This window comes from Pan paniscus, chromosome 18, assembly GCF_029289425.2.
Source record: "Pan paniscus chromosome 18, NHGRI_mPanPan1-v2.0_pri, whole genome shotgun sequence".
Taxonomy (NCBI): Eukaryota; Metazoa; Chordata; class Mammalia; order Primates; family Hominidae; genus Pan; species Pan paniscus.
The window spans coordinates 65,653,866-65,681,624 of record NC_073267.2 but is presented as its reverse complement, the minus strand read 5'-3'; the positions used below and the strand labels follow the sequence as shown (position 1 = coordinate 65,681,624).

General features: G+C 42.5%; 2 protein-coding genes and 1 long non-coding RNA gene across 6 annotated transcripts in view; 1 reads left to right on the top strand and 2 right to left on the bottom strand.

The window, feature by feature from the left end:
* Positions 1–10,179, bottom strand: part of LOC130540906 (uncharacterized) — a 53,590-nt gene extending 43,411 nt beyond the window's left edge. The window contains exon 1 of the long non-coding RNA XR_008954939.2: positions 9,341–10,179. This is a non-coding gene — a long non-coding RNA (uncharacterized LOC130540906). The remainder of the gene's footprint in view (positions 1–9,340) is intronic.
* The window catches only part of GNAO1 (G protein subunit alpha o1), a 169,707-nt gene extending 157,585 nt beyond the window's left edge, over positions 1–12,122 (bottom strand). The window contains exons 1-2 of one of the 2 annotated variants that reach the window (XM_008977447.4): positions 11,076–12,122; positions 10,813–10,855 (exon numbers count right to left, since the gene is read on the bottom strand). In XM_008977447.4, the coding sequence (XP_008975695.1) occupies positions 10,813–10,855; positions 11,076–11,193 (161 nt within the window). In that variant the 5' untranslated portion in view covers positions 11,194–12,122. The remainder of the gene's footprint in view (positions 1–10,812; positions 10,856–11,075) is intronic. The other variant, XM_003823781.5, reaches the window with a different exon arrangement.
* LOC100992578 (uncharacterized) overlaps positions 10,839–27,759 on the top strand; it is a 214,537-nt gene continuing 197,616 nt past the window's right edge. Inside the window, exons 1-2 of one of the 3 annotated variants that reach the window (XM_055100605.2) lie at positions 12,293–13,930; positions 15,728–15,825. The gene's annotated coding sequence lies outside the window, so the exon portion shown is untranslated. Of the gene's footprint in view, positions 10,887–12,292; positions 13,931–15,727; positions 15,826–27,759 lie in introns of those variants that run through there. The other 2 variants (XM_063597592.1, XM_055100606.2) reach the window with 2 other exon arrangements.

The following is a 27,759-nucleotide window of genomic DNA, read 5'->3' as shown; positions in this document are numbered from 1 at the left end:
CATCATTCCAGCCCAGTGAGGACCTTGCTGGGATCCCAGGGAAAAGAGCTTTTTTCTCATAGTGACTATAAAATTCCAGAGAAGGATGATGATTGGCCTCACTTGAGTCACATGCCCATCCCTGGGCCAATCACTGTGGCCAGAGGAATGAAATGCTGTGAATGGCAAGGCCTGAGTCATGAACCTACTTCTCTCTTCAAGCAGCAGGGGGCAGTGACTGGCAGCCCCACTGGAGCAGCCTGTGATGAGTAAAGCTCGGCGGAGTAAAACAACAGTGTCCGTGCAACTTTCACTTCTCCACCCAGTTCCCTCCCAGCTTAATCCTGAGCCTGTGTCCAAATTAAATTCCATGACTGCTTCTTCTGCACCTTTGAGAATTGAATTTGTCTCCTCCAACTGGTGCAACTCTCTGAAGGCAGAAATTGGATCCCTCTGTGATCAGTACGAGGCCTCCCCTAAAGGTGTAACCCCAGAAAAAACTTTCAGTCTGCAATTACTGCGTCCGATTGTTTGTGTATGAGGTTATTACCCAGTTCCTCTGGGACTTGATTTGTTCATCACTGACACTCCGAGCACCCAGAACAGTGCCTAATACATAATAGGTGTGAGACAAATATTAGATAAATGAATAAATGAGTGGTTTTAATAGAATAAATGTTATTGGTCTTTGGTGCTCCAGTAAATAAGCACAGCTGCTTTTTAATTCTTCTCACTTCACAGAGAAAAGAAATGCTAAGGCAGGAGCTCCCTCAACTTCCTGTCCTCATCATTATGCCCTAGAATTTCTCTACAGACTTCCCATCCTTACTGCCCTCCTGTCTGTCTTAGGGAAGGAGATGCACGTTCATGTCAAGCTCAAGCTACCCATCCCCTAAGGGGTTGTGTTCCTTCTACCACTTCCTCCTTCCTATACCTTCAACTTTTCCATTCATCAGGGATCTGGATAACTTCTCAATGGATCCAGCTACTCCCATGTTAGCCAAATGAACAATAAAAGCAAAGCCCTCCCAGGAGGGCTCTCTCCCTCCCTACCTCTCACTCCTTTTTTTCTGTAGCCCACATTTCTTTTGGGCTGGGAGGGGGGTTCTCCATGGATTTCCTCAATCCCATACATTTCTTAACTCCACTGCAATTTGGCTTCCCTCCCACCAGTCTATTGAAACTGCTCTTGCCAAGGTCACCAACAACTTGCCAGACTCCATGGACACCTGCCAATCTTCATGTTATTTGTCTACTGAAATATCTGACTCAACTAACCACTTCCTGCCCTTGAAAGTCTTTTCTTCCTTGGCTTTCATGATGCTACTCTGCCTTGGGTTTTCTTTTTCATTTCTCAGATCACCCCTTCTCAGTTTCCCTCACAGGTTCCTCTTCCTAAATTATTCTCATTTCCTGGAGCTGGAATGTGTGTGTGATGGGAGACGCATGCCTGCCTTCTCTCTCCTTCTCACTCAGCCTACTAAGGTTACCAACTTCTATGGCTCTCGCCACTCAAAAGCACCACAGAATTTCAAATTGACCCCTCTCCCCAGGTGTGTCCTATCTAACCCACTACCAGGAGCTGCACTCAGATGATCCACAAGAATCGTCAACATGACCAAATGCAGTCATCACTTTTCTCCCCAAGTCTTCTCTCTTCCTCCTGCATTTAACTACCATCCACCAGTAGCCCAAACCAGGAATCCTGGACTCATTTTTGTCCATACTCATTAAAATTTATCTCCTCCTCAATGCTCTTCCAACTGATCAACAAATAAGTTCAATTATTCCACTGCCCAAATATCTCTTGAATCTGTTTCCTTTCCCCACCCACACTACCACTGCTTTAACTTAGTTGTTAATCTTTTTCCCAACTGGGTCACAGAAGTAACTTTCCATCTGGTCTCCCAACCCCCAGAGCTGATCCCCTCCAGTCTACGTAGGTGATCTAATGCCAACCCTCAGGTGGCATCTCATTATCTTCAGAATAAAATCCAAAGTCCTTAGCACAATAGATAAGGCCTTTCATGATCTGGTTTCTGTCCAATCTTTCATTCCTCATTTCTTAACACTCCTCTTACATATTTTGCTCTAGTCAAATCAAACTATTTTACACTCCTAGCATGTTCCATGTGGTGACATCTTAATGCCTTTACACATGCCAGTCCCTCTGCCTGGCATTCCTTTTTTTCGACCTGGTGAACTACCACTTGTTTTAAAGGCTCAGTTCACATGCCATTGTCTCTTGGCTGTCTTCCCTGAACTTCCTGCCTAGAGAAGGTGCCTTCTGTTCTACCATAGCACACTGTGTATACAGACATTGTGGCCCTTCCTACCTGAAGTGCAAGAGTCTTTTTTGTGTAGCTCCCTCCAGACCATGAGTTCCTTCAGGACAAGGACTGAGGCCTTCCTCTACTTCCATGACATTGTGTGTATGCTACCCACAAAATAGGCAATCATAAATGCTTATGGATGGACAGATGGATGGATCCCCTACCATCCTGTCTTTCCATAGTTCTCCAAGACACCTGCCTCCACCAAAGCCAGGGCCTTCTCTCTGTTGCAATCTGAAAATGGCCCCCATTTTTGAGGCGGTAATGGAAAATCATTTCAAGGCCTGTCCAGATGGATGCTAGGGAATACTCTGGTATCCAAATCAATGTGATATATGATGACCATTACTACCACCTCCAGAAGGAACTCAGCACCAATTAGGCACTTTCTATTCTCTCAGCCACTGACCTCAACCACAGCTGGCACCATCAACATCTGGGTGTGAGGTCGTAGACTGCCAGGTCTCTACTGCCCATACTGGGGGTGGTCTAGTAAGAAAGGTGTGGAGTTACAACGAAAAGAACACAGGTTTTAGAATTAGACAAATCATTGTCTGAATACAACACTGTCACCTACTAAGCTGTGTGGCCTTGAGCAAGCCACCTTACTTCTTTGAACCTCACTTCCTCATCTGTAAAATGGAATTGATGACTATATTTGCTCACAGGTTGATAAACAAATGAATATAATAGATTGAAAATGATGAACACATTCCATGGCCACCAAAAGCTTTCAACATGATTATTTTGGTTTATGGAGAATAATAAGGTTCATTCCTTATATACCTCGTATTCTTCCTTTTCTTTAACTAACGTTTATTAAGACCTCCTTTGTGCCAGGCATTGGGCATGGTGCTGTACTATGAGCAAAAATAAGTAACATCCTTGCTTCAGGGAGCCCTGGTGGGAAGGGACACCCAGGCTAGCAAGGGATACAGACAAATAAACACCTAATTAATTCACAATGTGCAATATGCATTAGTGCTCTGAGACCCTGGGGTCAGGTGACCCCAGGATCAATTTTAAAGCATGGAGAAGCTATTCTCATAAGTAACAATATTCTACAGAAAACCTATCTGTTGGCTAAGACACAGGCAGAGAATCCAGGGTAAATTGTTAGCTATGAAATCCTAGTCTTATGTATTATTCTCCCTTTCTCTTTTCTCCATTCTACTTATTTCTAGGATGGTTGACAAATCAAGAGAGTAAGGGGCCAAATTCAGGGCACCAACTATTAGCCTTGCAGGATTTTATTTTACTTTAATTTTTTGGTGCTATGAAAAGCACAATGTTTTTCCTCTTCTCTGTAAAGAAAATTAGAACTAAAGATGGCTCAGCAGATAAAAGCTGTGGGTGGTAAATACTCCCACTATTCCCCACTGCCTTTCAGGCTTCTAAGTTTCTCTTTGCATTTACTGCATCTTAGAGCTGGAAACCCGAAAGAGCCCTGAGAAATTCTATGGTGAAAACCCATATCCCAATTAACAGATGAACAAATTGAGGCCCAGGGTGGCCAAATGATCTGCCCAAAGTTAAATGAGAGAGTGAATCAAAATTAAAATACAGTTCTCCTGAGCCTCCCCTTTTACTAGTCTGCAAATCTCTCTGCTCCCTGGGTTTTAGGCACCTTAACCCAGGCAAGTTTCTTCATATGCAGCCATCTCTGGTGAATGCTAGGGCTGTCTCCACTTCTGAGCATCCTGGAAGCCACGGAAAAACCACTTCTCTTCTAATGTCACTGGCTCTCTCCTCCCAGAAACATCCTGTTTCTTACTAATGAGATACTTTCAGATCCTCCTCTTTGGTTTAAGAACCATGTCTGCATGAAAAGTTTGGTTAGAGGTGTTTTTCTCAAATTGACTCTCAGAACTACAAATTTCCTGGCTGACAAAGCTTTGTGGCTGAGGTTGCTATACTGCAATTAACTTAGTCTTAAAAGAACTTTCATGGATACCCTACACCCCCATGGGATAAAATCATAATTCATGCTTTAATATTGAGAACATCAAGACCCTGAAAACAAAGGGAATTCCCAATTTCATACACCGTTGACAACAGGAAGGGCGCCTGGGGTAGCCCTGGTCCAACTCTTTCAGGAAACTGAGCCCTCGGAGGGGCAGAGGCAGAGCTACTGACCTGGACTCCTGGTTCAGTGCTCTTTCCCACCCTTTGAAATGTCACCCCAGCTCTTGGGCTGAAGCAGCTGCGCCATCAAAAATGTCACATCAGTTATGACAACACAGTTTGTTACATAACTGGTGCTGCAGAGCAGGCAAGGGGAAGAAGCCATGAACATGAACCACAGCACCCCCCTTCTGCTTCTCAGGGTGGCTAAGTCCCACATACTTACTTGACAAGAGAACTCCACATGGGAAGGGAACACCCACTAATCAAAGGAATAAAAACTAGAGCTAACATTTGTATAATGATTTCTACATTCTAGACACTACTCAAAGCACATTTCATATGTTAACTCATTTCATGCTCTCCACAATCCTATTAGTAGTTATTTTCATTATCAGTCCCATTTTACAGGTAAGGAAACTAAGGCACCAAATGTTATGGGCCTTGTCTAAGGTCACATATTTAGTTAGCAGTAGAGCCAAGATTTGAAGCCAGGCAGCCTGTTTGCAGAGTCTATGCTCTTAACCAACTCTCAATTTTAGAGAAGCATGCTAAACTGCTTCTCTAAACACAAGAAACTACCTATTTATCTGAACCAGTTAACAAGCCACTGCTCTCTCCTCTCCTTCCCCTCAGTGCTAATCACAGATCTGTTGGACAGCTTCCTTTCTACCAATGCTGTGTGTGAATGAGAGGGATGGAAGAAAATAAGAATGTGACACAGATTTGAAGAAATTCTTAGGATGGAGTTCATTTGAGCATCTTCAAGCTTTTTAAGATGATGCAATCAGTAAGAAAGTGAGGTGAGTGCTCTTCTCAACATCTGCCATTTGTAAACCCACACTCTGTGGGTATGTACAAACAGGCACACTTTCTTTTTTCAGAATCAAAAGTTTTCTCTGTTAGTGTCAATTCTGAGGGTAACTCTTTCCAAAATGTGGTTTTTTTGTTTTGTTTTTTTTTTTTCAGTTTGGAATCACCCCTTCACCAGCTTTTCTGTTGTCTTTCAGATCAAGATGTATTCTGGTGATAATGGCCTGTCTGGCTCCATAAGAAATGAGAATGAAAACACCCTAGGAGACAGGGAGTCGAGTCCCAGTATCCAGATGGGCTGAGCACATATCGGAAAAATAGGGCCTCATTCTACTCATATTAAATCTCCAGTGTTAACGGAGATAGGGTATTGTGAGCAGCTGAAAAACATGAGTGATCTTGTCCTATCTTTAGCAGATGTGGCATGTGAAGAAGCACAAAATAATCTGCGAGTTCCATGTGTTAAAAGAAACAAGACACACTCCCACTCTGAGCATCGTAAATCTAATCCAGCCCTGTTCACACATAGAACAGACGTTCTGCATTCTTTTCCAGCCATGTTGGTTCTCATGAAGCTTCACCCATTTAATCTAACTGGCAACAACCCTTTTCAACAAGCATATAGGTTCTACTTTAGAATCCAATAGGTAACCCAGGCTCAAGAATTCCACAGCTGACTCCTGAGGAGATCGGGTGGACTATTTGCCACTCTTCTGGCAGGAAGGTCTGCTGGTATTTACAGCTCAGTGCACAGTAAGGAGGGAGAGAGCACCATCCATCAGGAAAAGAGAACTCATCTGCTACTTGATCTGACATTCCGTTCGCACTCTTGCTGTCTCCAGAGAGCAAGGTGCATCCATTTGAATAAACATAGAGAGGGACGAAGGGAGGGAGGCAAAGCAGCCATTGAGATGACTGCAGAAATAACAAGTCTACAAATCTAGAAGAGTGGCTCTCAGTGGAATACTAACCCAACGTGCGACCCTGGGGCCCAGTGTGGGAAATGTCCTTTTAGACGGACGCACTTTCATGGAGTAATGGCTGTAGGTTGCTATTCACCTCCATTAATGCCTGTCATTTAGTAGGTGCTGAAGAGCATTGTGCTGAAAGAATGCAAGCTTGACCGCTTCTCAGCCTTTTGGCTAAGATCAAGTGAAGACTGCAAGCTTGCCCTGAACCCATACCAAACAGTAGATACCCTAATTACAAAGTCAGGGTCAGCTGGGAGGAAAAAGCCATCAGCTTTTTGGTGACAGGTGACCTTTTAAGACAGCCTTTCCTGACAGGGTAGGGTCTGTTCTCTGAATCACATCCCACTTGTCAGGCTGGAATATTTGTATGAGCAATGACATCTTCATCAGGCAAATTCTTAAATTTGTTTTAAAATGGCACTAAGCAGGTACTGTGGGAATGGACGCACAACCAAAGTGCTCGATTTTATTGTGCCCATTTCGGTAAAGACTACCAGCTAGCATGCAATGCCTCATGGCCACCTTCGAACTCCCTTTCTAAAAATTCCACTTAATGCTCCAGAGACAGATAGCCTGAACTCAACATTACAGAAAATTCAGCACCTCGAATGAGGGCAAACTGTGGCTCCCAGAGCAATTCCGCAGTCCATTTTACATTTTCACCAGGTACATGGTCCAAGTGGGTGTCACTATTTGTTCAGAACTGGGAAGTCACTTAAAGCGATATTCTGTCAATTCTACACCTCATAAAATTACAACTTGTTATGGGATTTCTTTGTAAGGTTTTGGCAATTAAATAAAATTGACAATTCTTTAAAAATTTTCTGATTAGTCTGAATAACTCAGAGTCTTATTGACTGACTACAAAATGATGAGGCTGTATCACAGGTGAGGTCACAACCCCCTAACAAGCAAAATTATCTAAAATGCCATGCAAAAAAAGAGTCACTGATTACTCACACATGGTATGTATAAAATTATATTTGTGCTGTCTCAATTATCACTGTTTATTTCTCAGTACTGAAATGTTTTGGATTGTCTGACACAGAGCTCCCTCACATGAATTCACAATCACACACACAAGGGGGGGGAACCCAAAACACTATGTTCAAATACAAATTTTAATATAAGTACTGAGAATCAGGCTTTTCAAATGACACTCTAAACTGGTATCTCTTAAGCAGATGCACGTTTCCCCTTACAACACGTATCAAGCAGAAGAAATTTATGTCAGTATCTCTGCAATGTTCCTAGGCTGATGAAGATGTTAACCCTTTGTTCTAAATAGCAATTGCCAGCCGGTCCTTTATTATTTCACTTCAGTTACTATGGGAATATACGGAAGCCAGTTTCTTCAAATTAGCACACCACAACAAGGATGAGAACACAGGCTCAATGGAATGACTCTTTGCTCTTCTGGAAATGCTAAATAAAAGGAGTTTTATTCAGTGATGTCTGAATATCCATATTCTTCCTCTCAATCCAATGTGCTGAGCTATTAGACTGCAGCCCCCCATTAGGAAATCACTGGGTTATCACAGGGTATAACCTAAAGAGGGCTCTCTGTTGAATTTCATCTGTCCAGGTGAAACAACACAGCTTCCTAATTAACCTGTACATATGGCCTGATAGGTTGGTCACCAATTGTATTGCACAAGGAAGTTGGAAACTGCTTTCTATAAATGCCACCTAGATTTTCGGGCCTGGCCCCATCCACAGTAGAATTCTCCTGACTCAAAGTGACTCTCAGTCAAGTGGCCATCTCAAAAACCATCTCTACAAGGGAGGACTCAAAAAAATTTGTTACTAGGATACAGTGACACCAATCCCACATTTTGTGGTTAACAAAACAAGTCCTGCATTCAGCTTGGCACAAGGCCCTGATCTGATGTATTTCAAGCCAAGCTGGAGGGCTCACAGGGAAAACTGCCATTCATGAATGCTTCAGGAGGACAGGATGCCAGGGTCCCTTGTGGCAAACCAGGAACCAGAAACTTTTGTGATGGACCTTTTGAACAGACCTACCCTACTTCCTAAAGAGAGTTGGTGTATTGTGCTTTAAAAAAAAAATTGTTTTACCTACAAAATCTGTTTTCCTGACATTTTTCTTGAAAAAGGTGTCCTGTAAGGTTGAAAAAAAAAAAAGAAGTAAAGGGAAAGAGAAGGAATGCTCTGATTTCTGATTTAACAATCTCAAACATCACTCACTTCATTTTCCCCCCTCCTCGGTGTAACCAAATACAAGACACATAGGACTTTCCTGGGGAAGTCTACATCCAGCCTTCATTTAAGATTTCCTGCCCAGTACATAATTAGGAATTTTCATCCTAAAGTGGCACACCTATTTCCTCAGAGAGCTCAGCTCTCTTTGAATAAAAAAAGGTGAGGCACCCCTTTGGGGGATTCAGTATATATTTTTAAACTTCTCATTAAATCAACCTAATTTATGGGGCATGTTCAGGAAAAGCAGTTGCTTTGGCGGATGCAAAGTTAATTTGCAGACTCTGGCCTGTCCCCCTCCTCCTTCCCCTCCTGCGCACTCCCCTCCCCCGAGTATTTCCGAATGCTTTCGACCCCCTCCGAAGCGGCTCGGCTCTCTCCGCCGGAGCACCGACTCGGCTCCGAACACCGCCGACTCCCTCCGAGCCCCGCGCCCAGACCGCACCGAACCTAGCCGAGCGTCGCCGAACTGAGCCCCATCGACTTTTCAGGCCTCGGCTGGGCGCTGTCCACCACTTGCAACGCCTGAAACCTCATCTAGCTCAGGTGGCTGGGGCTTCTACTGGGCTCCGAGTCCGCCACTGCTGATTACAGACTTCTGAAGTTTTAAAACGTCCCCCCTTCGGGAGAAAGGGGTGGCGCGGCTTGCATTTACAGATCTGCAAGGGCTCCAGACAGATGCAACATGCACCTTGTTGCAAAGGGCAATTCCCCAGGCCCCGCCTCCCCATCAATTTGGGTTGCACAAGCTCAAGAGAAGCCCCAACTAAATTACTCTTGGCTCAGAAGGGTGCGGCGAGCCGAGGGGGGCTCTGCGAAGAAAGCCCCAGGGAGCTCTCGAACAAAAATAAGAACATGTCAAGCAGATGGGAAAATTGTCTCCGAGTCGCTACTCCCTACCATCATGGCGCCGCCTAGAACCCGCTTGTCATGCCTGTTACACATGCAAGATTTTTTGCATCTTGGTTCTGAAACCGCAAGCATGCTTCGTCTCCCACTCCCACCTTCCCACGAAAGGGGTTTTTATTTTCCATTGTTTCCCTACGCGATGCAATTATTTCGGCTATTCTGTCAAGTTGAAAAATAATCATTTTTGTTTACTGCACAGCAACCCCTAATTAGGAGCTGTGTGTGCACGAAGGTGTCACAGCAAAGCGACGTGGAATCTTCGCTAAACGGTCTAAACGAACTCCTCCGTCTCGAACTGACAGGCCAACCGAAACAGGAGGCCCGGAGGGCGCACACCCCTTCGCTGCCGGCCACCCCCTCCCCAAGCAAACCTGCCTGTGGGATCACCAGGAACTGCCGAGTGGATAGGGCAAGAAGCGAGCCTGCAAGTGGAAAGGAGGGGCGAGGCTCCTTATTGAGAAAGTGTGGAAGGGAAGGAATATCCCATTTTGTTTTAATTTTCAACCATCACTCAAATCCACCCCCAGTTAATTAGGAGGGGAAACTGATAGCTAAGGCAGAAGGGGGCGGCGGCAAGTGGGGCCTGAAATCCGCATTGTGGGTAGATTACATGGAACACGGCCTATGCAGAGTGTAAATAAATACACTGATAAAGGCCACGGAGCGAACGAAAACTGCGGGTGTCAGGAGAGCAATGCTGGGAGGGTGGGGGAGGAGAGGAGCTGGGGGCAGCAAGGGGCGGACATTCAGCCTCACAGGCAGCTTCCCTCCCCCTTCCACCTCTACCTTGGATAAAACTGTGCCCGTCACCTACGTTTGGAAACCCACTCCTTTCCCTAGCACACGACCCCTCCCCTAACCCTGGCCCTCTTTTTTTTGGGGGGGGTGCGAGGGGATGTAGAAACCACAGCCTCCAATTCAGCACCAAATGCATGAACAGCAGACACTTGATCCTCCACCCCAGTCTAGGGCTGGGTCCCCTCCATGTTAGCCAAGTTCAAAATCACTGCCCCAGGAAAAGAGCAGGGGGAAGTGGGATTACGGACCTTGGGGGATAGGGAGGTATGGAGGGAAGAGGAGAAAGAAATAGAGACAGAATGAAACAGAGACACAGACAGAAATGGAGGCAGTGAGACACAGAAAATATTCCACAAGCAAGAGTAATGATCATAATCATGCCAATAGTGTGATGTTCTGATCAATATGGCGGACACTGTCATTCATACAACTACAGGCGCTCCCCTTCCCCCTCCCAAAAAACACCCACCCAGGAGTTAGGGTGGAGGACCCAGAACCAACGTAGGGAGTGGGGGAGAGGAGTCAAATATAGGGGTGTGTGTGTGTGTGTGTGTGCACGAATTAAAAAACAGGCCTGGAGAGCAATGTGGAGTAAGCAATGTAATAAAAACGATTTAAAAATTATTCTTAATAAAAGTACGAATCCCAATGCCACAGGGACTTACTTCATCTGCTTCACAATGGTGCTTTTTCCTGATTCTCCAGCCCCTGTTGGGACACAGACAGTGGGGAAAAACTGGTGAGTGTCAGCTTAAGGGAACAGGGGGAGGGGGGGACTAAGGCATGCGAGGGGGTGGGCGATCCTGGGCACATGGTGGTGCCAACTTGGGGACCAGGTCTCCCGGGCGCGAGTGGGGTGGGGGAGCTGGTGGCAGGGTGTGCGGAGTGGCCGGGGTCGGGGGATGGGGGTAGCAGCGGCGGTCCTTACCGAGCAGGAGTAATTTCACGTCTTTGGCGGCGCTGATGCCATCCTCTTTGAGGTTTTTCTCAATCGCCTTGCTCCGCTCGAGGGCGGCTCTCTCCTCTGCGCTCAGAGTACATCCCATGGTGGCCCCTTCCCTGCCACAGCCCGCACGACTCGGCTGGCACGGCTCCCCGGCTTGGAGCGCCCCCCACCCCCCCAGAGAGCAGAGCCTGGGCTCAAGGGGGGAAAATCACGATATCCTCTCCTGGGCTGGAAACAAAAATGTCGGGAAACCAGAACCCTCCAAAAAGACAGCCGCTAACAAGATTCCAGCAGCGGAGACTCGCGGCAGCTGGCAGGGGTCTGGGGTTGTCGAATCGAGGGTGGCCGGGGTCTGGGGCTCCGGAGCCAAGGGAGGAGGCGCCCGCGGGCCGAGGAGGCGCGGACTGCAGGCACTGAGGCTTGTGCACGACCCAAAATAAATAAAATAATAGTCGAGGCTGGAGCCGCAGCCGGAGCCGACAGAGGGTGGGGTGGGGGGCAGGGTGGGTCCTGCTGCCGCGGCTGCCGGAGGAGGAGGAGGCGGCGGCGGCGGCGGAGGAGGTGGAGGAGGCGGCGGCGGCGGCGCGGGATGTGGAGGGAGTGAGTTAGGGGGTGCTGCTAGTGCATGTGCATCGCCGCTCTTCAGCCGTCGGTGCGTCCGCGGCGCATTCGCCGACCCCCGCGCGCTGGGCAGGGTTGGGCAGGGGGCCGGGCCGAGGGGCAGGTCTCTAGCGGGAGGCGGCGTCGCTGTCTCCCAGAGCTCGCATCGCTCGGTGAGCCTACCGGAGAGAGAGGGAGAGCGCCAGGGAGCCGCAGCCAGCCGGGAGCTCGAGGGAGAGGGAGAGAGAGAGAGAGGCAGGGAGGGAGGGGAAAAAAAAAATGGGAGAGCGAACAAGCGCGCGCGCGCCTGGGCCCGGGCGCGGGGAGGAGGCCAGCGCAGCGCGCGAGTGCGCCAGCGGCTCTGCGCACCCGGCTCCGCAGGCCGCCAGCTGACGTCAGCAGGGCCGCGCGCCGGGCCCCCGGGACGGGGAGGGCGCGGGGCGGGGGAGGCGCGCGCCGGAGTTCGCGTCAGCCGGCGGCGGCGCGCACACGCGCTCGCGGAGCGGCCTGCCCCTCCCCCCAGCGCCCTCCCGGCCCGCGGCTCCCCCGGGGTGGGTGCTTGCGGGACTGGCGGGGGCGGGGAGTGGGGCCGGGCGCGCGCCGGGGCGCCCCACCCCGCCCCCGCCCCCGCCCCACGCGCCGGCGGCGCGGACCTCCTTGTCAATGGGAGCGCGGGGCCGGGCTGCCCGCAGGACGGTCAGGTGGGCCCCCCAGCTCGCTGCCAGCGCGGCCTCTGTCCCTCTCGGGCCGGCTCTCCATCTTGTCGCCCGCAGCCCGCCTTCTCCGTGGCTCTCCAGCCGCTGGGGCCGCAGAGCCGAGGCCGGGTTACCTCAGGAAACGCGATGTGGTAGTGGGTCGGAATAAACCCGCGCGCCCCAGAATTCGCCTTGGGGGCGTAAGGACAGATTCGGACTTTTCGTTTCCTATGTCCACATTTATTGAGCACCTAATATGTGAGACCCGAGGCTGTAAGAAGAGGAACGCAGCGGGCGGAGAAAAGCCAGAGCTTTTTCTCTGTGAGCCGCTGCCTCCAGGGCCATAGCCGACCCTGCTCCGAGATCCCAGCCGCCGCTCTCCGTGCAGGAGGGGTGCCCACCCTGGGGAGGCCAGGGTGCCCGGAGTGGAGGGACAGGGCTTCAAGCGACCGGGAGTTACCAGCAAACCCCTGATCCCTGAGCAGTTTATTTTAAAAGCTTTTGCAAATGTTGGACGGTTTCGTTTGGTGGAGGCCGTCTTTGCACTAAATTCTCCTGTCCTCCCCCTTCGAAACGCACAAAATGAATTTTGAACAGATTTTGGATGAGAGGTTTTCTTCCTTTTTTCATCTTCTGAAACATTTCCCCCTCATTTCTTCTCAGATAAAGACCCAGAAACCCGGGACAGTTACTCGGTGTACAGCTAGTCAAATACTGAGGAAACCAGTCGATATTTGCCAAAGATTGGGCATGTTCTGGGTGGTCTCAGATTTTGAAGAAACGACTTTTTTACTGCACAAAATAGTTTTACAATCAGTTCCATCAGACAGCCCCAGGGGCTCTCCTAGGGAAAAGGGCCAATAGGCAAGGTTGCATGGGGATAAGAGAGGCAAGCGGCCAGTGGAAAACGTTTTTTGTTTTTTTTTTCCTAACAGTTGGGCATTTCTGTAGCTCTGAAAGCAAACTTGTTTGTTTCATTTCAACGATAGAAAAAAAACACTCCTGTTTTGGAAATGTAACCCAGCATAAAAATACATTTGCAATGGGGAAAAAGAAAGCAGTTTAGGGCCACCCAGAAGAAAATATTTTTTCCCTGATTTTTTTTTTAATTTGGTATTTCCCAGTGTGGGTTTGCCTCATTTTACAAATAGCTGCCCATGTCAAGATGTGGGTATGTGATTTAAATATTTTAATTTGAATCACATTTTACATAGTCTAGGAAACTGACAAAAGAATCCTATAGAGAATTGTTTTATAAAGTGAATAACTGCTTCTCTACCTACCCGCCCCTCTCATTCTTCTTTTCTGTGCGTGTTTTTGGGGGGCTGTTATGGGATAAATCTTGTTTGGCTTAAAAATCACTAAAACGCAGCCTTTCAAATCCAAAACAGAGAGCTTAGGTACCCAACATTCTATAGAATGTATTATTTCCTCAAGAGGTTGCTAGGAACAGTTATGTAGATCTACCAGGTGCAGGGAAGCACTCCACACCCTCACCCAGGTCCTGTATCCCTGCAAGACTGCGTTGGAAAGACTGAAGAGGTAAGAATATACCGATTTAATTGCGGATTCCGGGTCACATTTCACGTTTCCATGCTCTTTCTTTGAAGTAATTTTTAATTTAAAATCTTAGGCTCTTGGATTATTTGGGTTTGTATGGTTGAATGAAACTATCATTGACCTTAGGTATATTTATTTCTTCTTGGTATCAGACCTAGTATGATGGAGGCACAAACCTGTTTTGCGTTTTTCTTTACTCACTCTACTTATTAAGCACCTACCTACCATGTACAGGGTAACTGTTCTAGGGGCTATAGATGTTGTATTTCAGGTTTGTCTACTCAGTTTTCTTTTTCTGGGTCACTTTGCATCTTTATCGCTGGGCTTCGTAAAAGACTAATAATAATCCGCTTCATCTGTATAGTGCTTTACAGCTTACAGAGCACTTTTACAAAAATTATCTCATGTGATCCTCCCACATAAACCTCAGTTAAGCACATGGCGTGGGAAGCATCATGGCTGAGTGCAAAGAACCTGGACCATGAATACAGATCAACCTGAGTACCCATTTTATAGCTGAAGAAGCTGAGCCACTGTTTAGGGTCACGAACAGTTATTCTTCTTACTACTACCTGTAAGTAGTAAGCCAGTGCTCCTTTCACATGTTTGTGGACTATCTGAGAAACTGCATGCTATATGCACATATAAAGTGTGCTTCCCAGACTTACAGAAAGCATACAACCCCAGAACCCACTCATATTCAGGTTCCCCCAAAGGACGTGAGGATAAGAATCTCTCAGTTCTCTGTGAATTATTAGTAATTAGATAATACCACAAGTGTTTAATTGTTCACAATTAATTCCTGTGGGAATGAGGAAATTACTATCCTAACATCAGCAGCGGGAGATGCTTAGACCAAGGACAGATTCTATTTGGTTTTATTTTATATGATCCTCAGAATTTTATTTCTCGGATTATTGTTGATGTCCAGAGAATAACTCTCCCTCCAACCTCAGCCATTCCCTTTGCTACACACATACATCATTCAGTATATTTTTAATTTTATAAGTAGGTAATTAGAGTATTTTATATACTCTCTAAAAGAAACAACGGCAAAGCCCTTTACTGCATGTGGCTCCTGGATCTGGAGGGCAATTCATTATATCAATAAGATTCCCCAGCTCTGACTTACAGAATGTGGGCTCTGATTAGGTAAACTGACTTCCCCTGTTTGTTCCCTTTTATACTTTAATTAAATATAAAATTACTTTAATTATTTAAATATGTATGCATTGGCAGTCTACTGTGTTTAATATATTGATTTAGACGTGAAGACAGGTTGGGATGTCATGAGCTTGGAATCTTGAAATCTTGAAAATTCTGGAATGTTTTCTCAAAACAATTTACATTAGAATTAGCTGGGGTGCTTGTTAAAAATTCAGTTATCCATCTTACTTTTACCAACTCAGATTCTTCAGCCATTTGCATTGATAGCCACTCCCCAGGTGATTTTTCTGTGTACAGAGTTTGGTCTTGTGCAGAATCTGTATGTGCCAGTTAATTCTGTTAAGAGCTTACTTTCTTAAAGCCCAGATACCTCACATGTTTCTAAATTCAACATTTTTTTATGTTTAGTAGTTTTTTTGTATTTCTGTGAAAGGGAAAAAAACTATGAAAATTGCTTATGAATACTACTCTCATGGGAAGAAAATAGGCTAAAATATGTGGTTCATAACCTAAATGAAACTAAATATCCAGTGAATTAGTCATTTTATTATTATTATTATTATTATTATTATTATTATTATTTTTGAGACGGAATCTCACTCTGTTGCCCAGGCTGGAGTGCAGTGGCACAATCTTGGCTCACAGGAACCTCCGCCTCCCAGGTTCAAGAGATTCTCATGCCTCAGCCTCGCGAGTAGCTGGAATTACAGGTGAGCGCCCATGCCCAGCTACTTTTTTTTTGTATTTTTAGTAGAGACAGGGTTTCACCATGTTGGCCAGGCTGGTCTCCAACTCCTGACCTCAAGTGATCTGCCAGCCTCGGCTTCCCAAAGTGCTGGGATTACAGGTGTGAGCCCATGCACGCAGTGAATTAGGCATTTTAGGGAGAATGGTAGGTCACTAGAAATTTTGGGTTTCTGCACTAAGTGTTTCTGTTATAAAATTGATAACTCACAATCCAACTTAGTGGTGAATATGATTTAGAAGAATGTCTGGTTTTGGCTAAGAGATGACTTTTCTTTTTTTTCCAGTTTGTATCTGGCATTAATGAGGGAAGGTGCTGATCAATTTTTTTATGTCCCTAAAAGATGAGTCTTCTATTCAGCATTTCCCTAACTCATACTTGTGCACATCTCTCAGACCTACCAGAGTGGTGGTTCTCAAATGTTGTGCACAAGAATTACCCAAGATGCTTTTTAAAGAGCAGATTTCTGGGTTTAATCCCTAGAATTTCTGAATCAGTAAGTTTGAGGCTAAGCTTAGGAATCTTCATTTTTACATTTATACCTTCTCCCTAAGTACTCAGGTACTTTGGGAAAACATTAGTAAACTGTAAACTCCTTTTAGGGGACAGAGTTGTCTTATTACTTTGTGTATATCCCCAAAGGTCAAGGATGGCCCACTGCCCATAAGTCATCAGTTTCAATATTTGTTAACTAAACAAGGGCTGATTTAGCAAGGGCTAAATCAGACAATGTGACAAAGCTCTTCCCACCTCTGAGACTTTTTTATTTTTGTGATAGAATTTTTTTTACTTGATTATTCTAGAAAATGCTTAGGATTGGATGAGTTCAAAAAGGTAATGGCTTGTCTTCAAGTAAGGCTCTGAAAAATGAAATGATACAGATTTTAAACAAACAAATGGGAGATTTATAGGCCTATGCCAGCTTGTGAGAAGAGTGTTTGCCAGGTGTTTTTGACATTCCCGTCAGAAAATTTTTTGCTCAATTTTGTGTCCCATTTTGTTATTTTGTAGAATTCATGAAAAATTAGTTTTCTTATTTATAATTTTAGGGATAAGAGATGTCATAAGAAGAAATAAAGGTTTTGTGTACTTTTAAGTGAAGGGATTTTCATGAAGGAGCAGATTAAGGTTTATAGGTAATTGAATTGAGCTCTTAAGTTATTGAAGTCCATTATGTGGTCACTGTTGACAACATAATTTGTTGAGTGTTCTTTGATGGTTGAAGAACCCCAAAGAGGGTGTGCTTTGTGATTTTTTTTTCAATTTAGGATAGCTAGAGAATCCCACAGGGATGCCTTTGGCTTGAATAGAGTGAAAAGTTGGAGGGGGCCAAGACTAGTGCTTTCACATTGACAATAAAATGGACCAAGAGCTGAAATTGAAGTCAGAAGCTTGGCTTAATATGAAAGCGTTACCTAAAGTCATGGATTCCAATTGGAATTTTCTTGGAAAACTTTTCATTAGAAACTAAGATTCTTATTTGTTTTGATGGGAGTAATAGTCCTTTTCAACCTACCTGGGCTGGAGTTGACAGAAAAGATTAGCAGGAACATATTTGTAAAATATTTATTTAATACTTATTATATCCTCCAGAAGACAAGAGCTTTCCTGACACAAAGGTTAGTTGCATTATTTATCATGTTTTCTGTCTCCATAGAGTCTTTCACACATGCAGCTCAAACACATTTTAGACATTATCTCATTAGTCTTCTGTAAGCTTCAAGGTCCAAAGTTTTATTACTGCATTGCTTTTTACAGATAGAACTGTTTTTGTTTGTTCCTGTCAGTTATATTTGTGAAAGCAAAAAGTAGGTGAATTTTATGTGAATCCAGTTAAAACCAATTGAATTGGCTATAACATGTGTAACTGAGGGAGGAGAGGCTATCAATTAGTTCAAATTTAGAAGTACATTGAGAGTGTTTGGCCAGACTAGACTGAATTAATTTTGTGACTTGTCTGCATTCTCTAAAGTACATGTGGTTTGAGGTGTTCCCAAAGTCTGCCAAGTACCAAGATTGAGACGTTCCAGTCGGGTAACATGGTTCTTTAGTTGAGCTGACATTTAGGTGTGTTATCTATTCTCCAAAGGCCTGCAAAACCCTGAACTCTGTGGCAAAGAAAAACATTTTTATGAAATTCCTGTGTGTGTGATGGAGCACATCTATAAAACTAAAAAAGGACAACTCAGTGAGAGATACATTTTCAACCAGGCACCTATCCCATAGGACTTTTACCTAGAGTCATTTTAGTTGAAGTAAAAAGAAATGAACTGTACTGATTTTCCTCTCAAGTAGTCCCTGAAGTCCACTGTCTCTCCCGCTGGCCATTGTAGTCTTTGGAGAGGGCTAAGAGGAAAGAACTCTGAATTAGTTACATCCAATATAAATGAAAAACAGCACTGTTTCTAATGACTACAGAGAGGACATATACAGGTCTTAATAAAAACACTGAAAGCAATGGCTTAACCATGACTCTGAAATTAATGAGGTCAATGCCCAAAGGCAATCTTAAAAAGAAAAATCAATGGTGGGATTGAGAGGTGGGGTGAATGAGGCAATGAAAGAAAAAGGGTAGGTTTAGAGACTGGTCACTTTGATCATTCTTTTTTTTGATTCTGTAACCTCTGCTTCTGTTCTAGGAAGGAAGTGATACCAATCATTTTGTTCCTTTTCTTGCCTCCCCCGCCTCTGCTCTATTTATATACTTGGCTTTATCCCCCCATAAACATTTCCACAGCAAGAAATAGTGATAAGAATGATATTTTTTCCTATAATTATCTTCATTTATTTAATTCATGAATGTCTTCCATATTTATTGTATGCTTACCATGTGCCAGACACTATGTTAGATGTTGGGAATATACTGTTGAATACAACGCACATGGTCCTCTGCCATCATGCAGAGGCATATGGTCTCAGATTTTTGAATTGTAATAATCTCTCATATATTATTTAATTCAATCCTTATAACAGCTACTTGAAATAGCCAGGATTTCTGTTTTCCATTGCATGCATAATGAAATTAAGCTTAGAGAAGTCCAAGTGATTTACCTAAGATCACATAGCTCATAAATTGAGTAATCAGGATGGACACCTTAATTTTCTGAATTCCAAGACAGTGTTCTTTCTGCCACATCATGCCACTTCCCGAAGATCCAAGGTTCATCTCAGTTGCTTTTTTAAATAGCACAGGCACCAATTATGCTATTCATATTTTAGTGGGTTTTTACTTTACTCAGTAATCCTTCTCCTACTTTGTTGGATATTGTTGATCATCATAATGAACTTTACCCAAGAATTTACAATCCCATGATATCTATTCCAATAAATCATTCCTAGCTCTTAAAGTAGAATAGATTATCTTTGTAGTGTATATTTATCAGAATATTCTCCATGTTTTGCAGCATCCGCTCCCTCAAAGGTGAAAACCAGAAATTGGCAGTAGATGATATGCAACTATTAAATATAATGTGAAGCTTTAGTCTCAATAGGTTTGGACAAATAATAAATGAAAGTAATTTTCAAAACTGAAGGGAAGTAATACCAAGAAAGTCAGCAGAGTGAAAAGAACACTGGATAGAATGAAGAGACAAGACTTTTAGTCTCTGGCCAACTTTGGGAGACTTAATTCACTTTCCAGGCCTCAGTTTCCTCAATCAAGAAATTGGATTTTAGGCATCTTTTATCCGTAATTCTAAATCCGAGTTGCGAGGACAGAGAACCTGGAGGACTGACACTGGGAAGATTACAGAAGGCAGAGCTCCAGAGGGCAAAGCAAGAAAATGTTACAAATCTATTTATTCAATCCTTGAATCTGAGTGTATCTGTTCCACTATCAAAATGGTTCCCCTTACTTTTTTCTTCCCTTTAAGTCAAGCATGAATTTTTCATATTTCGTATAGTGTTTGCTTTAGAAATATAACACCTTGTAAACGTAACAAGCCAATAGTATGAAAAGACTATGGATTGGCTTTGATTTTCCCACTTAGAAGTGACACCACTCCTAGATATACTGGAATATTTTTTTAGCCCGTCATGAAAGGTTTCTGCAGATAGCCCTGTATCCTTTTCAGCACAGCAGGCAGATAATGGCTCCTAATCATCACCCAATTGATTTTGACAATATTTCTTTGTGAGTGAATAGGATGAGTGGGGAACATCCCAGGGGGCTGGGAAAGTATAGCTAAGGGAGTCACATAAATCCAGGAGTGAGACAGCCAGTGGTAACTAAAGGGGCAGATGAGCTTAAGAAGGGGTTTACCTTTTCTCACAGCCTCCACTAGATCTTTGCAGTCCTGCCTTTCTTGTGATTTTCTCTGGTATGGCTCTAACAGTTCTCCTGATTCTTCACTTACTTCCTACCAGTCACTCAGTTAGCAAATATTAGTTGCTATTACTTGTTGAAAGGGTGTCATTGAGGGGATGGAGGAATTCAGCATGATGCTTTCATAACCTTAGAGATACTAGTGGCTCTGAGCATGAAGGAACCAAGGATTTATGAATTTATCCAATTGTAAGTTAAAAATTAAGTTTTTTAGAAATCGGTAGAGAGAATGTCGGAACTCCAATCAAATAACATCGAAGAATACATCTTTGCTCTTCACTGAAAGTCTGGTTCATGGGCCTGGCCTGGTGGCTTATGCCTGTAATCCCAGCACTTTGGGAGGCCAAGGCAGGTGGATCACCTGAGGTCAGGAGTTCGAGACCAGCCTGGACAACATGGTGAAACCCCGTCTCTACTAAAAAAAATACAACAAAAAAAAAAATTTGCCGGACGTGGTGGCAGGCGCCTGTAATCCCAGCTACTCCAGAGGCTGAGGCAGAAGAATTGCTTGAACCTGGGAGGCAGAGGTTGCAGTGAGCCGAGATCGCGCCATTGCACTCCAGCCTGGTGACAAGAGCAAGACTTCATCTCAAGAAAAAAAAAAAGTCTGGTTCGTGAATGTATATTTATATGTTTTAGGTTAAAACAAAATGCTTAATGTATGTATATAAAAAACTTAAAATTTTTTTTTTCTTTTCCTTTTTTTTTTTTTGAGTCAGGGTCTCACTCTGCTGTCCAGGCTGGAGAGCAGTGGTGCGATCTTGCCTTTCTGCAACCTCCAACTTCTGGGCTCAAGTGATCCTCCCGCCTCAGCCCCCCAAAGTAGCTGGGGTTGCAGGTGCAAGCCACCACGCCAGACTAATTTTTGTATTTTTTTGTACAGGGTTTCACCATGTTGCTTAGGCTGCTGTAGAACTCCTGAGCTCAAACAATCCATCCACCTTGGCCTCCCAAATACTAGGATTACAGGTGTGAGCCACTGCGCCCAGTCGAAAAAGGCTTTTTTTTTTTTTTCTACAAAAGTAGTCTGCTATTTTAAAGAAAATCAGAATTGCACAGAGAACATCTGGGTTCCCTGGCCTAGAGGACTAAGCTGAGACATTTCAGAATTTCTTAGGGTTGAAGATAACTTGCTGTTGGCTCCAGAATCCAGCTCCAGCTGCCTCCTTCTTCCCTTAGGGAGCTCCTCTGTTTAGGAATCAGCTTCTTTTACATCTAACTGCTATGATTGTAACTACTTAGAAAAACTACCATCACTCCTGTGACAACATCCTGAGGCTGACACCTTAAACAGAATTCAGGTAGGGCATGGGAAGTTGAGCCAGGTAGGTCTTTTCTAGGCTTTTCAGCAGGGCCACTTAGCTCCCTAGGGCAGGCTAACCCTTGGCACAGGTCCTGGACTAATCCAGGCCATAAGCAAGAAAATCCAAATGCTTCTGGGTGGTTGAGCATCAAATCAGTCTCTGTGCTGGTCCTTTTTTGAACTTACCCTGGCCCTACGGAGTAGGCGATTGCCTTGGTGCTTGTGACTAGTTCTAGTAATGAGCCTCTTTTAGGTTCTGTGTATCTGCCTTTGACCCTGCTTTGAGATTGCGGTTCTATGTTGATTCCTTCAGCCTCATTGAAATTAGAAGCCAATCCCTAAACCAAAGCCTCCATGACTAGTTTCTTATTACAAGCTGCTATATCTCTAATGCCCATCATCTGTCTGTTTGGAACTTTGCCTATTGTCGATGCCTGACTCCCTACGCATCTCTTCGCTTTTGGATATCTGCCTGTTGACATCATGGTGCCTTCCTCTCACCTCTATAATAGCCTACAATAATCCTTTGCTTACTGTCAGACTCCCTTCACACCATGATTAAGGCCTAACAGACATCTATAGCATGAATCCCACATATCTGGATTTTGGATGCCTACACATTTGGATTTTTGGTGCCTGTCATGTGAACCTGCTATCTTGCCTAGTCCCAATGGGATTGCCTATAGTCATTCTCAAACCTTAATGTTCATAAAAATCCCCAAATGTGCTTATTAAAAATGCAAGTTCCTGGGCTCCATCCTTAGACATGGTGATTCAGTAACCCTGAAGTGGGCCTTAGAAATCTGCATTTGAACATGTACCTCCAAATAATTTTGAGATACCTTGGGAAAACCACATTTTGAGAAACCTAGTGTCTGGAGCTTGATCATTCCTTATCAGGGCCATTCCATCCCCAGGCAAACTTGATTTTGACAGATCATAGGAAAACTACTTTTCCATGAGGAATTTCTGAATATCATAATATTGCTACATTTTGGAATATTATTTTGTTCGTATTTTTCTGCTTACTGGATTGGGGAAACTTTATAGAGGTTATAATGCCCAGCTAGATGCACTCTGGCTACTAGTTCATACAAGTACATCAGAATTTTAAGAGTTCAGATTTTGCCTCATAATTTGGGCCCTGCTGTCTCTAAGGTAAGGATAACATAGTGACTTAGAAATGCATGAATCAATGATATCTCCATCAGTGGCCTATATTTTAGGACAATGGAGGAAAGTGTCTTCTTCCTCTTGGATCTGGATTCATGCTTAAATATTGACTTCATCAATGTGCCTATGTATGCCATTATAGGTGTAACATATAGTCATATATATACAGATATAAAGAGAAAGGAACTCTGGAGACAGGAGGAGCCACTACAACTGCTCTTTGTTGTAGGATGGTAGCTTACGTGAGGCCTACCCTGACTTGGATGCAATAGTCTTCAGATTCAGATTAAACATTTTTGGAAGGAATACTTCGAAGAGCATTTTGTAGACTTCCTTTTACATTACATCAAGTGTGTCATAAGGTACCCCCCATGGTTTAGAAAAATTCTCAGCCATTTGGAGCCCATGGGAGCCATCAAGAAACCCAGGGAAAGACTTCTGTTTATTGTCAAGATGGAATAACAGTTACTGCCTGTTTATCTACCATCCCATCTGAAACAACTGTAAGAAAGAGCAGACAAGATACATGAAATAATGATTTTCAAGATCCTGGACATCGGGCGATGAATAACAGTGATTCCTGACAGATAGGAAACAAAAGAGGTGACCTCATGATTACACAGCTTACTGCCTTGAGGGATATTTTAGGTTGTGGTGCAGAAAGGAGGAACCCAGGTAAAGCTTAGCAGACTCCATGGGTTGAGGAGATAGAGCTGGGAGTCTGGAGAGACCAAGGAAGCTAGAGTTCTTAGGACAAAATACTGGAGAGGAGAAAGCTGCACACAGAACTCCAAAGATCTGCAGAGAATCTTTTGAGTATTCCAATTAATAATTGGCACATGCATATGAGGAAACTGTTAAAGACTGGGGAAATAACCATCAAAGAGAGTTAGGGGGAACAGTGACAGCACTTACACAGGTCTAATAATAGTGCCTATTTATGTCAGCCAGACCAGAACATCTCCTAATTTATAAAGTGTTGGAGAGAGTGCTCAAAAGGGTCTTGCTACAGTAGTGGGGAATAATTAGTTCTAGACTAAATGTTATTATACATTGGTCTTGCCTCACAAGCAAGATTCAAAATGATCAAATTATTTCCAAGGAATTTAACCATGTCCTGAAACAAAACCCAAGGATATTTTTTAAAAATATGAAAATATCCAGCAGCCAAAAAGGCAACATTCATAATGACTGGATCCAAATAAATATTTCTGGGCATGCAGAAAACCAAGAAAATCTGACCCACATTAAGAAAGGTAATCCATCCATCTAAAAACTGATGCAGATGTTGGAATTAGAAGACAAAGATATTAGAAGTTATTATAACTGCATTATATCTGTGAGTAGAGACTTCAAATATATTTTTTAAAAGAGGCCCAAATTAAATATCTAGAGATAAAAACTGTAATGTCTGAGATAAAAAATAAACTAGCTGGGGTCAATAGCACATTAGATATTAAAGAAAAAAAGATTAATGACCCTGATGACATAGAAATACAAACTATCCAGAATGAATACACAGAGAAAAAAGAAAATTTTAAATTAGGCAGACATAAATTATACCAGTAATTACATTAAATGTAAATGGATTAAATATGCAAAGTAAAAGGCAGAGATTTGCAGAATGTATTAAAAAATAATACAACTATAAGCTGTCTACAAGAGCACACTTTAGATTCAGAGATACAAATCTGTTGAAACTAGAAGGATGAGGAAAAAAGAACCATGCAAACAGTAACCAAAAGAGGTAAGGGAGCTATACTAATATCAGACAAAACACAAATTGTTTTGTGTTTTGAGACACAAATTGTTACTAAAGACAAAGAGGGACATTTTATAATGATAAAAGGAAGATAAAACAGTTGGACATATAATAATTGTAAACGTATATGCACATAACAACAGAGTCCCAAGATATATGAAGCAAAAACTGACAGAATTGAAGGGAAAAATAATTCAATAATAATAGACTTCTGTATCCCACTCTCAATCATGGATAGCATAACTATACAGGAGATTAAAAAGGAAATAGAAAACTTGAACAATATATAAGTCAACTAGGCCTAGCGGACATCTATAGAACTCTCCACCTGACAGCAGTGGAATATACATTCTTCTCAAGCTGACATGAAATACTCTCCAGGCTAGACCAATGCTAGGGCACAAAATAAGCCTCAATAAATTTAAAAGGGTTGAAATCAACAAAGTGTATCTCTTACCACAATGAGATTAAATTAAAAACTAATAACAGAAGGAAATTTGGGAAATTCACAAATATATAAAAAATAACACACTCCTAAATAATCAATGGACTGAGGAAGATATGACAGGAGAAATTAGAAAATACAATGAAATAAGTGAAAATATAAATACAACATGCCAAAACCAGTAGAATTCAGCTAAAGCAGTGGCTATAAATACCTATATTAATATTATATTATATATAGCTGTAAATGCCTATATTAAATAAGAAAAAAATAGTCCATATTCTAATCTTCATCATAGAAAACTTAAAGTGAAGAGCAAACTAAGCCCAAAGTAAGCAGATGATGGAAATAATAAGATTAGAGAGGAAATAAGTGAAATACAGAATGGAAAAACAGTAGATAAAATTAATGAAACCAAAAGTTGGTTCTTCAAAACAATCAACAAAATAGATAAACTTTTAGCTTTTCGGACCAGGGGGAAATAAAAGAGAAAATTTAAATTACTAAACCTAAAATGAAAGAGGAAACATTACTACTAACCTTAATATTAGTAAAACATTAATTGTCATTAAATGTCATGACATTACATAATTAAAACATTAAATGTCATAACATTATTATGAACTTAACATTAGTAAAACTGTAAAACTAACCTTAGCAAAATAAAAAGATTATAAATGAATAATTGAATGCCAAAAATTAGCTTAGATGAAATGAATAAACAACTAAAACTGACTCAAGAAATAAAAGATCTGAATAGACTTATAACAAATAAAGAGATTGAATTAGTAATAAAAAATTTTCCAGAGAGAAGCTCAAACCCAAAAGGCTTCACTGGTGAATTCCTCCAAACATTCAGAGAATCAGTTGCAGATTTAATATTGTTAAGATGTCAATGCTGCTTAAAAGATCTACAGATTTGATGGAATCCCTATCAAAATCCTAATGACAATTTTTACAGAAATAGAAAAACTCATCCTAAAATTCATATGGAATCTCAAGGAACCCTGATTAGCCAAAAAAATCTTGAAAAAGAACAAAGCTGAAGAATTCACACTTCCTGATTTCAAAACTTACACCAAAGTTACAGTGACCAAAACAGTGTGGTACTGGTATCAGGACAGCCATATAGACAATGGAAGAGAAAAGGGAGCCCAAGAATAAGTCCTCATATATATGGTCAAATGATTTTTGACAAGAATGCCAAGACTATTTAATAGGGAAAAAAAATTCTTTTCAGCAAATGGTGCTGGGAAAACTGGATATTTACATGAAAAAGAATGAAGTTGGACCTTTATCTAACACCATACAAAAATTAACTCAAAACGAATCAAAGGCCTAAATTTAAGATCTAAAAATGTAAAACTCTTACAAGAAAGCAGGGCAAACCTTCATGATGTTGGATGTAACTATGTTTTCTTGGATATGACACCAAAGTCTCAGGCTACAAAACAAAAAATAGACAAATGGGATCTCTTAATTTTTTAAAAAACAATTTTTAAAAACCCAATTTTTTAAAAAAATTGTTCATCAAAAGACAATATCAACAGAGTAAAAAGGCACCCCATACAATGGGAGAAAATATTTTCAAATCATATATCTCATAAGGCATTAATATCCAGAATATGTAGAGAACTCCTAAAACTCAACAAGAAGGCAACCTGATTAAAAATGGACAAAAGACTTAAATAGGTATTTCTTCAAAGAAGATATACAAATGGCCAATAAACACATGAAAAGATGCTCGACATCACTACTCACTGGGGATATGCAAATAAGAACTGCAGTGAAATACCACCTTCACATTCATAAAGATGGCTACTATTAAAAGAAAAACAACAAGTATTGCTGAGGTTGGGAAATAATTGGAACCTTATATACTCTTGATGGGAATGTAAAATGGTACAGCTACTGTGGAAAACAGTATGACAGTTTCATAAACAATTAAAAATAGGATTAACATATGATCCAGCAATTCAGTTTCTCAACATAGACCTAAAAGAATGGAAAGGGCCTTAAAGAGATGTTTATACACCCATGGTCATAGTAGCATTGATCACAATAGCTAAAACGTGGAAGCAACTCAAGTATCCATTGATGGATGAATGGATAAGCACAATGTGGTATATACATTGAATGGAATATTATTTAGCCTTAAACAGGAATGAAATTCTTACATATGCTACAATATGGATGAACCTTGAGGACATTATGGTAAATTAAATAAGCTAGTCACAAAAAGACAAATTCTCTGATTACACTATATGAGGTAAATAGAGTAGTCAGAATCACAGAGCAAAATCACAGGGACAGAGAGGAGAATGGTGGTTGCCAGGAGCCAGGGAGAGGGAGGAATGGGCAGTGGGCAGTTATTGTTTAATGGGTATAGAGTTTCAGTTTTACAAGATGGAAAGAGATGATCTGATGGTGATGATGATTGCTCAACATTACGAATGCATTTAATACACTGAACTATACACTTAAAAATTGTTGGCCAGGTGCGGTGACTCACGCCTGTAATCCCAGCACTTTGGGAGGCCGAGACGGGTGGATCACGAGGTCAGGAGATCAAGACCATCCTGGCTAGCATGGTGAAACCCCGTCTCTACTAAAAATACGAAAAAAAAATTAGCTGGGCGTGGTGGCGGGCGCCTATAGTCCCAGCTACTCCAGAGCTGAGGCAGGAGAATGGCGTGAATCCGGGAGGTGGAGCTTGCAGTGAGCCGAGATTGCGTCACTGCACTCCAGCCTGGGCGACAGAGTGAGACTCCGTCTCAAAAAAAAAAAAAAAAAAGATAATAAATTTTATGTTATATGTATTTTACCACAATAAAAAATTGGGAAAAATCAATTTTAATCTTTCTCAAACTCTCAAAATATAGAACAGGAAGA